This window comes from Dermacentor variabilis, chromosome 5 (genome assembly GCF_050947875.1).
Source record: "Dermacentor variabilis isolate Ectoservices chromosome 5, ASM5094787v1, whole genome shotgun sequence".
NCBI classification, from domain to species: domain Eukaryota; kingdom Metazoa; phylum Arthropoda; class Arachnida; order Ixodida; family Ixodidae; genus Dermacentor; species Dermacentor variabilis.
The window spans coordinates 7333362-7345847 of NC_134572.1; the positions used below are offsets into that span (position 1 = coordinate 7333362).

General features: G+C 44.8%; 1 protein-coding gene across 8 annotated transcripts in view; it reads right to left on the reverse strand.

The window, feature by feature from the left end:
- Positions 1 to 12486, reverse strand: part of LOC142582219 (rho guanine nucleotide exchange factor 11-like) — a 249425-nt gene that overhangs the window by 189768 nt on the left and 47171 nt on the right. For all 8 annotated transcript variants that reach the window (XM_075691662.1, XM_075691658.1, XM_075691656.1 and 5 more), the window contains one exon: positions 4435 to 4506. In XM_075691662.1, coding sequence (XP_075547777.1) covers positions 4435 to 4506 — 72 coding nt within the window. The remainder of the gene's footprint in view (positions 1 to 4434; positions 4507 to 12486) is intronic.

Below are 12486 nucleotides of genomic sequence, written 5' to 3' on the forward strand. Positions count from 1 at the left end.
TCATTAATTTGGGTTTTGCGAGACTGAAAAAAATGTCCAAATTGTATGTTGAATTATCGAGGGTATCAAGAGAACAATAACTAAATGATTACTACATGAACCCGCCTTTACTTACTGAATGAATCGGCAAATCCTTCAGCACAAAAGCAGTACGGAAGCTATGATTTCGTAAGCAGTGCAGCGGCAGTGCGAGACCCATGTCTTCATCCGTGACATGCTTTGGCCTACCACATGTACATCTTGATTATTTTTTCACCAATGAGCAGGTTGGCAACAGACTGTCTGTCCAGCATGATGTACCCAGCGGATTTGATGACCGTGCAGGTCATATATATTCCATACCATCGGAGGGGGGAGTGCTGCAAAACAATGCGATATTATGGGCTGAATATTGCGACCGATCCAATGATTGTGACTGGCTGCGATACAGTCATCAGATTCCCTAGTCGAACCATGTAGGGAAGACGATGGTACAGTAAAAGCTCAACAATTCACAACTTGTTAATTTGAAATTTCGGATAAATCAAAGTAGCCACTGTGGTTTGTCCAACAATGTGTTGAAAGCAATAAGTAATGCATCCTGTTAGTTCACACTGAAATCCGCACCGCCGCCGATAATTAAAACTCCATGCCATCGTGGATGTGCAGAGTGCTAGAGCGCGGGAACACGTTGGCAATGCTGGCGTCGCCGTGCGGGCCATGTAGCTTTGCTCTTTTCATCTGTGGCCCTTTGTTCAGGACTGACTGGAGAGACACATTTGCAGCTGGCCAAGCATGGCCAATGTCTCTGCTGCAGGTCAGTTCTCTTCCTCTCTCAAGACCTTCAAGATAAAAATGTGGAAGCAGTGCTTCATGTTTTTTTTTCGTTTTTTTTTCTTTATGTTACGTCTTGGAGGCTATGCTGTTTCCCTAGGAGGTGTTATGCCGAGAAGCGGCACCCGGGGCACGATCGGGGATAGTCGTTCGGAGCGCACGCGTTCGGGCCCCAGGTAATGTTTAAAACATGGCAGTCGTGACAGTTATCAGCACTCACAGTACCAAAAAGCATAGCCTTTGAGACTTGTGGCTATTACTCAAAGGAAAGCACCGCTGGGATGCGTGTTTGGATGCTACCTATACATATAGTGCAGTGTGCAGCTGGTGCAGCTATGAAAGTACAACGGAGACCAACGTTGTGGCTCATTGTGGTGCATTTCGCAAGTGTATTTTAGAGTGCAGCTCTTGTTCCTATGGCGAGCATTGGCGGTGCAAAGGCATGTTTATAGCGCGATGTTTTCAGCGCGTATCGTTTGCGGCCAGTTATGCTATGCTGCTTGCGCTGTGCCAGCTAAAATGCCGTCCCCTCTGGACTTCACACCGCTTTGAACGGCTGTCTGCGACCGTCGGCAAAGTGGCATGGGCATCTTTTTTTCTCAGCGCCATGCATTGTGGGTCGGTCCAACAAACGCGCAGATGGAGCAAAAGCCATCTCGATGTCAGGCATGGCTAACTGCGTTGGCCGCATCCGGTTATGTTGGCTGCACCAGTGCTTCGAACTAAAATAAAGACATTCTCACCAATGTGACGTAGCATGTGTGTGCGCGTATGCGCTCAAGCTACGTTGGACTATTGCGTGCTTTAGCCGAGCAAATTTTTTTTTCTGATTTTCATCATACGAATTTTTGTAGCATCCCCACGTAATTCAAATTAACGAGCTTTTACTGTACCAAAAGCCGAGACCTTTCATGCAGTGGCGCTGACGTGTCCTGATGTGAACTCAGACGTTTAACATGCTCCGGCATGGAATGGGCTCCGTAACTGGAGCCGTGTAACTAATGTAAAATAAACCCTTTTTCCTTCATTCCTACTAACAGACATATTCGCTGACGGTCTTGGTGAATTCCTTGCCCTAAAGCCATCTCGAGTCGCAACACTAGTCAAAGCAAAACTACTGTTTACCACAAACACTGCAAATGAAACCATGGTCTCTGTCGATGCAATTGTTGATGGCAACCATGCAGATATGAAGACACGCTGCCAGTGCACACACTGAGTCCAAACAAAACTACCGTTTGCTGCAGCCGTGACGAAGAAAACCATGGTCTTGATCGACACGATTATGGATGGACGCAGCTGTGAAGGCAAGCGGGCAACGCACTGTCATGATGTGAGGCAGTAAATGCAAGAATGCAGGCTATACAGGCACAAATAGGCATGAGACGTTCCGGCATCTGTTCCGGCGTTCCTGTACAGTTTCCACTGATGACCATGGCAATGTGGTCTCTGCCACTTTGTTTTGGTTGGACGCGAGCACCACTTTTTCTCTTTTCATCGCACTTGCAAAACTCTGCACTCGCAACACCTTGGGGTTTGTCCACATTTACTCTCTTGTTACCTCGCCTATAGAAATCGATCAATTTGATTAAAAAGTTTTTTTTATGCGCTGTTAAACACTGTCATTGGAATTCTTCTACAAGCAACATCATGCACCATCTGAAATGACGACTGAACTCCAACTTTGTCAGATTTGCCCACTTTTGGCAGCTTAGAGAGTGGATAAACAAAACTTCGACTGTAGGTACTGTCGAAGCTAGCATACAGCACTTCAAACACTTCCTCAATAAGATAATGTAAAATTTTCGCTTTGGCCGACTCTGCAACACAACTTTTAAATTACAGCAGCAGTGAACACACAGAAGCTTCTCTTGGTATGTTTGATGTGCCAATCCAATGTCTAGGCTATTTTAACTAATTGTCTAGGCTATATCTCAAGAAACAGTAGATGCTAATGAATGTATGTTATCTTGGTAATTGTGTTCGGCTAATATCAAGTGCACCTTTGTTTTTCCCACCATAGGTTATGTTTACCCATCAGTGTTTCGACAGCGCATGTACAAATTACTACGAGCAATCGTTCCTCTCTCGTGGGATTTTCACTCACAAAAGAGCATGCAGTCAACTTCAGACTGACTTTCAACTGAAACTTTACTAGCAGTCTAATCTTACATTCTGAACACCGTCTCTGCAAGTGCCCTTATTCATTACTGTACAATATTGTGCAACACTCCACATTACTGCAAAGTTCTGTACAGCAGCTGAACGAAGCATGTGGAGGCTCCAGCTCCACCTGAATGTACACTAGACCACCTTATTTGCACAGAGAAGCTGACCAAATGCGACATTCCAGTATGAGGAGGTTTCTGCGTGCTCCATGACCTGACAACCACTGCTTCGCAAGCATAAAGAATGCAATAAAAAACAAACCAAGTGCCTGCTGTGACGAGTAAAAACAAATTCTCCGTGTTCAGCAGGAACCTACCCTTTTTCACATTTTCAAAGCTACTGCTTTTTCGCATAGCATGGGCATCACTATGGCTAGTATTGACGTCAACAAATTTTGCGTTGGGATAGGAGCCAGGTTTTATATTTCAGATTTATTTTGCTCTCTGCACTTATACTAAAAATAGTAAAATAGCAAATAGCTACAAACCATAGAAAACTGACAAATTCACCTCATAAATTCTGGTGCTTCAGCTTACCTCAATTAGCTCACTAAAACCATAAGGCATGTATAATGGGCAGATACTGCAAGCTGCAGCGGAACACATGGGCGTTAAAAGCAAAAGCCATAAACTTATGAATCTGCTACACAGTCCATATAACAACCCACAATGACAACTGGAGCTTTAGTGTTTCGTTGGCTGAGTGAAGCATTATCATTTATTACTTGCATGTTGCTATTCTTCAAAATAACACAACCTGCCATTCACACAAATAGCTTTTTACATTTTGCAAACCTTGAAGGGCCTTGGAAGCTGCCCATGCAAATATTGTCATCTCAAAGCCCCTATGTCCCACCAACTTTGCTTCATGACTGCAAGAGCTGCACATGGCTCATAAACCCTGGTTCTCGCCAGCCTTATTTCATGTCACACTCAGTCATCAACAAAAAAATTTCAGCAGGAGCTACATATTTCAGTAATTAAATAGTCATAAGCCACCACAAATGGCATAGAGAATGAAATAGAGCTGATGGAAATTACTGCCCCTAGCAAATCACAAGAGCAAACAAAAGATTAAGGTTACCACTTCACACAAAGCAATAAAATCATTTTGAAACTGTGCAAGCTCACAACAGAAACTTTTTTTATGCATAATTTCATAAAGCGATCAGTTTTTGAGCTACTTCCTCCCCCCCCCCCCCATCTCTCTAAACCGTCCAAATTTGACTTATTTTTCTTAATTCAATTGGATATTCGATTCGAAATCTACCTATTCGATATTTACATGCCCATACCAAGCAGCGAAAAGAAAGAAAGAATACAGTGTGACACAGATGCTCTGAATTTCCTACATGATCAAGCACGTTTGCTTAGACAGGGAACACAGGTATCTTTTACAGTTGTCATGTCATGTGAACATCACAACCGCCCCAGCATGGGTGACAATGCTTGCCTCTTCAGAGGTGTTGTCAGCTTCCTCGGTCGTGTCATCACCGTGCCAAGCCTCCGTCAGGTCACCAGGGTCCTGAACACAAAACGGACAGTTCAACAAAATCTTCTGCTTGGCAAGTTGGTGAAGCATTTTCTTACAAGGCAGTGTAACCAGTCATGAACATATACAGTGCTGTACTTACAAGTAAGGTTAAAAATAATAATTTTTCAGGCACAAAACATGCACACACAAAGCATTAAAGTTCTATATAAAGTCCCACAAATAAGTATTATAAACCTCAATACAAGGGGCAATTTCTGAACCGGGAAGTAGAGAGAAATAAAAACGAGGACACTTGTGTTTAATGTAAAAAAAAAAAAAAGAACATGATTAAGGGCTCCAGATTAATTTTGATCATCTGTGGTCGTTCTTTAATGTGTACTTAAAGCCCAATACATGAGCATTCTTGCATTCCGCTTTTGTAAGAACACGGCTGCCACAGCCAGGAAGTGAATCCATATTCTTGTGCTCAGCAGCAGACCATTACACCATACAGCCACCATAGCACAGTAAGACCAAGTAAACCCACAGTAATGTAGTAGATTGGGCTATTGCACTTAAAGCCACTAGATCAGCTTTCTTTGTTACCCTCTGGAATGAGAGCTTTAGTTCCTCTTGTTGCTGCCACTACACACATATACACATTCATGACCATTAAGATTTTGGCTACCGTAGTGTGTATATAGCTCCCGTAGGGAGCCAGAGTTGTGCGAAGGTTTGTCATCTTGGGCTCCAATGTTATGCCGCAAAGCCACTCCTCACAAACACAGGAGCTGCACTCGCATCATGGGCGCTGTCAGCAGCACAGTCAGTTTCTTGTTTTTTGGGAGTGTAGTGAGGAGCACTATCTCTCATTCCACATTAACATGCTCAGTTTTTACACTTCCCTCTAAATATCAGTACTGCAAAATGCAATGCATGCTGAGCACATATTTGCCAGTGCAAAGTAACAGTGTGTGCAAACCTTCCCGATTTCCAGGCTACCATATCAAGCACAATACCAAACTTCCAAAGAATGGCTGCTTCATTAGGCGTGCAGGTGATCATGGCTCATGGCAGCCGAGTGGTGTGAATGCATAAAATTTAAAAGCTTGAAACAGTGCTGTTTTGTCTATAGCTCCAGAAAAACACTGGGAATGCGGGAGATGGAATTTCAAGGCGATGAGCAAAACGAGAACAAGGTGAAAACAGGAGCCAACTTTTCGACAAGTGGACTTGTCTTTTTCAAAACAACATATGCTCTCCTCTGCACAGTATATACATAAGTACCATTTTTCTAAAGGGGGGAGAGGCTAAGGCGGGTGGGCGAGGCAGTGACTGAAGGTGTGTTAGTGGCAAGGGTAAAAGAAAGGTGTGCCATTGAACGTCTGTGGAGGAATGTGAGGTAGTGCCGTGTGTCAGCCGTTTGACATGTTACTGTAGGTTCCTTTTTTCGTGGAAGGGGCAGGACAAAGGAAGGAGGGATTACCTGCTCTACTGGAGGTCGGTGAACTATTGTCTCATTGAAAGAGAGAATAGAAGTAGCAGCAGAAAATGGTGCTCGTGAAAATAAAATAAATGAACGAATGAGAGAAACAAGTGAAAGAAAATGCAGGTTGGAATATTCAGTGGTGGTCCAGCCAGCTTAGGATCTGGAGCAATTTTTGGAGCAGGAACAATGTCAATTTGGAGCAGTTTAGGAGCATCCACAACAGCATTTTGGGGCAGTTTCAGAGCCAAAAAAAAAATAGGTCTTTTTGGAACATTTGCAGCAGTACGGCAGTAATCTGTAGCCATTTGACGTGCTTGTTATCACTGTACAATCAGTAAGTGCTGCTCAAGAGGAAAGCAAGACAAATAGCTACAGCGACCAATTAAGCTTGCTTACCGACGGATGGTATACCATGCACGGTATGTTCCAAACTTTTTTATTTGGGTAGACAAGAAACTTCATTTTGTAAACAATTAAATAAAGTTTTGTAGGCCAATGAGAACAAAGATATACGCCTGGGCGCAAGACAGACTTGCAATTACCACTGAGCTAGAACATTTTGCACCTTAAGACACAAGACAAAAACTGATGGCAAATGTCTTATGTGCATTCTAAATGACAGATGTGCTTTGATATACTTTACCGCACTAGACAAAATGTGTATTATGCCGAATAACAGCGGTAGAAGCTCGACAAGAGACTATGCGGCTATGAACAGTGCCAAGATGAGATGCCTCCATATGGTATGTCGCAAAGACAGTGATGGCAGTCGAGAACAATAGTCGTACTATCCCGTACACTCGCTTTCGTTGTGAGGTGGTCTGTCAGCTTCCCATGTGTTGTGTGGCCTCTGAATAGATACAAGTCAATGTGGCGTAAAACCGTAACTCTTGTTGTCAATACCCAACCGACCTTTCGGAGAACTACCTTTTACTGTCCCAAAGGGCTCAAATCGCCACAGGCACGTCCAAAATAGCTCTGAAGGCCTGCAAATACAATTATTTGGCGTATCGGTGCTCGTACTGTGACAGGAGACAGCAGGTGCATGCGTGTATAATTAGGGAATACAAACTGTGACAATTGCGTCATCCCCCTCTATGTGTGCTTCACTGCAGTACTCCGAACATACTTCACCGCATTGCTCTTCTATATTGAGGCAAAGCTGACTTTCGGGAACCGATATGATGCAAAGTGCCATGCTTTCCGCGCTCGGAAGCCATTGTCGAGGATCATAAAGACGCAGCCAGTGCAATTTCTAACAGTGGCAAATTGTTTTATTGAAAAACATGGCACCAAACAGCAAGAAGCTTGGTAGCGAACGTTGAAGTAGCTAGGCCTAGCACATGTGGTGGTGGCTGCGGCTGCCAGCAGATCTGCATACAAGAGCACCTGTTTGAGGCAGTGAGATAATCAAAATAGTGGCGGTTGCGGCTTCAATCAATGCCGTTTCGGGCCAGCGAAGGGTTTTCGCATCCGAAATGTCAGACATTCTCGTACATTGAATATGGGTACTTTGGTGGTGTCGCAAGGGCGTCCGAAAAATCAGGCGTCTGGATAATCGGTCCTTGACTGTAGTTACATTCAAGGATATAAATTACACTGGAACTAGTGCAAGTAAAGCTAGTTCCCACTTTCTGTGCACAGCTATTTGCAGTGCTTTTAATTTTAATGTCGCTTTAAGGGTGCTTGCAGGTTTTGCACGTGAGGTGAGAACATGCCTTCATGAGGGGAAATGATGTTGGCTGACTTTTGCATGCACTAACATGTCTAACATTTCTGTTGCGGCGATAGGTAACCTTTGGTACATCCGGAAACATCCAGGTACATCCGGGAATACTGCTGGCTGTATAGCCAGCCATACATAGACTATACTAGTCATCACCCACAACACTACAAGTGAGCAAAAGTCAACCAACATCATTCCCCTGTAATAAAAGCATGTTGTCGCCCCCAGGTGCAAAACTTGCAGGCACCTTCAAAGTGACATTAAAATTAAAGGCACCGCAAATAGTTATACACATGAAGTCAAAACTAGCTTTACTTGCACTAGTTCCAATGTAATTTATATGCTTGAATGTTCTTTCTGTAAGAAACAATATATCGATGAAACGGGACAATCAATAAACGTCAGGTTAAATGGACATCACGCAGACACAGCTAAAAAACGTTCCAAAGCTGTCGCCAAGCATGCCAACCACCGACCAGGCCATAACATTGATGAACTTAAACTGCGCATACTACAGTCAAAGTTCCATTCTGCACGAGATTTAAAATACAGAGAATCGCACCTCATCTATAGGTTCAAGACACAGCAACCAATAGGCATAAATGTTTCAAAGGGAGCTTTAGAATCTGTTCACTCTGTTAGTTAAATTTCAGACTATAAGTAACAGCACTTAGTTATTATTCATTGGGTTGCTTAGTTCTTTCTTTAATTGGGTTGTCAATAGTATTCCAACCTCCCTTTTGTTTCACTCTTTCCCCTCGTTTATATATATATATATATATATATATATATATATATATATATATATATATATATATATTTATTTATTTCACAAGCACCATTTTCTGCTGCTACTTTTATTCTCTCTTTCAGAGACAATAGTTCACCAACCTCTAGCGGAGCAGGTAATCCCCCCTTCCGTTGCCCATGCCCCTTCCACAAAGAAAGGAACCTACAGTAACATGTCAAACGACTGCCACACAGACCCCACAGCACTACCTCACATTCCTCTACAGACGTTCAGTCGCACACCTTTTATGGTATAGTGTCTCCCCCTGCCAGATCTCCGTGTATCATACATTTATGTTTTGTAGTAGTCCAGCTAGATGGCGTACCCCCCTTCTGTCATGTGACGAGCTTGGACCAATCAGGAGGTGCCATCTGGCGAGTGGAGTCTTTTTTGGTAATAAACGGCCGCTAGCCGGCTGAGTCCTAGTCCGGTTTTCATCAGGAGCAGTTAGCCCCGTGTCTCCCTCTCTGGGTCAGCGCTCACCGCGCGTTCGCTGGGCGCGGCCACCCGCTTGCCTGCCGCTGCCGACACAACATCTTATTATGGCGACGAGGATGGGATTCGAACCCAACGCGGGCGAAGCCCAGATAGGACCATCTATTTTTGTACTCAGTGATGGGAAGACGTGGCATGTGTCTAATTTAACCCTAGTGATGAAGGATCCAGCAGGTAGTACATTGTGTACAAGTGATAAGAGACTTTTTGTACTCATATTCAAATCTGGATAGTCATTCCGATGACTCGTCTGTAGTGACAGCGTCTTCTCATAGTTATAAGCATCAGCTAAGTAGTATGTCTGACTGTATCACTTCCGAGTCTGCACAGTCAGCAGTAGTCTCTGATTCCATGGGGGAATCGGTAGCCTCCCAGGACTTGTTGGAACTTCGAGAGGAGCTTCCTGGGCAACCCTCTCCAGCTTTGAGTGACAACCCCATTCAATTGTCCAACCAGGGGGAGGGAAATAGTAGTGGGACGACTGGGTCTTCAAAGTCGACCGATACGCGTCGCAACCCCCAAAGTTCTTCTGAGGTACGCACGCGTCCTCATCGTGACAGAAAACGGTCTCCGTGGCTCGATGATTATGTTTCTCAAATGTAGAGCGTATTGCCGTCTTCGAAATGCCACGGCTAGGGGCCTCACTGTGACATTTAGGAGACAGTTCACATTTTTCGTTCACACAGGTATAAAATGTGTTCCTTGTTGCGGTGCAGTGAGTCTTGTGCCGTGTTCCTTTGTCGGATTTTGTTTTGACTGACTGCCTGTGTTTTGGTGCCCAAGACTGGTGCGTGTGTATGTGAACTTGGGCGGGGACGGACTGAATTTGTTGTGGACTTAAGTGCGTGCCTTGTGTGCGACTGGTGCGCGTGTGTGAACGTGGGGGGGGGGGGGGGGAACGAACTGAATTTGTCTTCGGACTTAAGTGCGCGTCTTGTGTGCACGTTTCACTGTATGCTTACTTTGTTTCCAGGGGGGGATGATGTGGTATAGTGTCTCCCCCTGCCAGATCTCCGTGTTATCATACATTTATGTTTTCTAGTAGTCCAGCTAGATGGCATACCCCCCTTCTGTCATGTGACGAGCTTGGACCAATCAGGAGGTGCCATCTGGCGAGTGGAGTCTTTTTTGGTAATAAACGGCCGCTAGCCGGCTGAGTCCTAGTCCGGTTTTCATCAGGAGCAGTTAGCTCCGCGTCTCCCTCTCTGTGTCGGCGCTCGCCGCGCGTTCTCTGGGCGCGGCCACCCACCCGCTTGCCTGCCGCTGCCGACACAACACCTTTCTTTTCAATTCCATACCCTTGCCCCTAGCACACCCTCAGTCATTGCCTCGCCCACCTGCCTTACCCTCCACCCCCGTTTAGAAGAATGGTACCTATATATACACTGTGCCAAGGAGAGCATATATTGCCTTGAAAAAGACAAGTCCATTTGATGAAACGTTGGCTCCTACTTTCATCTTGTTCTCGTTTTGCTAACCATAGCTCTAGCATTTCAAACCTCCATCTGATGAGAGTGTATGCTGCGAGCAAAACTTGTACTCATCCATTGTCCTGTGCCACTATGTCGATATGATCAATTCCAGTACAGTAAAACCTTGTTAAACCGTACCCGTTTAAACAGTAGTTTCATTCTAATAGTAGTAAAGTCAAATCCCCGACTCAGCAACCACTGAACATACTGTGTTTTGTATCCGCATAAACTATACCAGCTTACTGCATACGTATCGGTTAGCATGTAGTGTTTCCACTTTTCGTCGCACAAACATGGCAGTGCTTCGTCCCCATCGGGCGACCCGGCAGAACAACAAGCCTCAGAGATCTGAACAACGGCCTCTAAGCGCCCTGTGCATTTGCGCGTGAAGCCACATCAACATCAGCATCATTTCGGCGCCGTCCCAGAGAGCATTGTGGAGTCGTGTAAGCGAGGACTCACGTCATGCCGAAGCTGAGATAAAAAAGACACCGGGTGCTCAGCATAGAAGAAAAATTAGACATCGTTTGTGCTGTCGAACGTGACACGTAGAAGTCAGCGCTGGCACGTGACATGAGTCTACTGTTGACTACAGTGTGTGGCATTTGGAATGTGAAGAAGTTGCTCGGCAGCGCTGCTGCGACCGCAAAGAGATGTCGGCTGCGAGGTTAGACTTTTCGCCATTGTTGCCTCTTTTGCCGAAGTGTCGCCTGGCGAGAGTGATAAGGATCATACGGAAAGTGACAGCACGGGCGATTCAGGCCCAACAGTGGCAGAAGCTGCGCGTTACATCAGCCTCACGAATGAAATCGTTGCGACGAGAACAGCACCCCGCAATGAAAAGGTGCCCACGACTTCTGCCACGCTACCGCACTCGTGCACGGAGGATATGCAACACTAACGAGGAATCTGCAATGCGGGTTTTTCCCGAGAAGAGGGGGCTGGTTGAAAAGCTGGCTCGCAGCTTCAGTAAGTTTGAGGCAGCTGTCGTCGCTGCTAGGCTGCCGCGGCATCAAATGAAAATAACACTTTTGTCGCACGAAGTAAATTAAACACCGCATGTTTTTTCCCCTTTCCATCACACTCTCTCTTCCGTTTTTGACAGGTAAGTTGGCGGTCTCATGCTATTTTGGTTAAGCAGTACTACCGTTTACTAAATACTTTGTCCGAGCTCCGGTCAATTACGGTTTAACGAGGTTTCACTGTATACCCACCATATGCGCATAATATATAACATCACCCATGCTATGAGCTTTATGCACCAAGGAGATACACACGGCTACAAAAGCTGCATGCCCTAGTGATTAATTGCATGGAAAAGTAATTTTTCATGGGTACTTCGCATTCAGCACCCTCTGCAATGACAAGCTTGAATCAAAAGAAAGGAGTGGTTATTCTTGCAGTTGGCGGCACTCATGAGATTTCTCATGTAGCACTGCGCAAGACTGTTCACTTCTTTCATTGCAGTTATATTACAGTTTAGCGTTCTACACATCGTCCTACTGCCAGTGCTGTCAGTGCACTGCACTGCAGTGACTTCCCAATTTAACTAGTCTATCCCGCAGTGTTGCATCGCCTGGTGGCTGAGCTTATGCTTTTAAAGCGTGAAATAACAGGGGAAGAAGAATATTCCATTTCATATTCAGAGTATGGTTTCGAACATAATGCAAGGTGCTCTTCTATGCCAGTAAATTGGGTAGTAAAATAAATGTGCATTATATCATACTGCAGATAGATTGCTTGAAAGGTAACAATATCATGGTAAGCTGACAGCGGAGCTCCATCTAGTTTACCAATTTTTTTTTCTCCCCACGTCCGCTGCACAGAAAGACATTGGAGAATGTCATCTTTGTCTGCTAACCTTTCTCAGCCTTTCAATGTGAACAATTTAAAGCGCGCACTTCGAGCATTCGACATGACATTATGGAAGTGCAAACTTTGTTTTTCTGCAGCATTGCTGTTTTGCACAATAAAAGATATGTTCAAGTTCTTTTGCTATATTCAGAGTTAAAGGGCCATGCACAACAGGACATGGCAAGGTCTGGTAGACATGCTATTT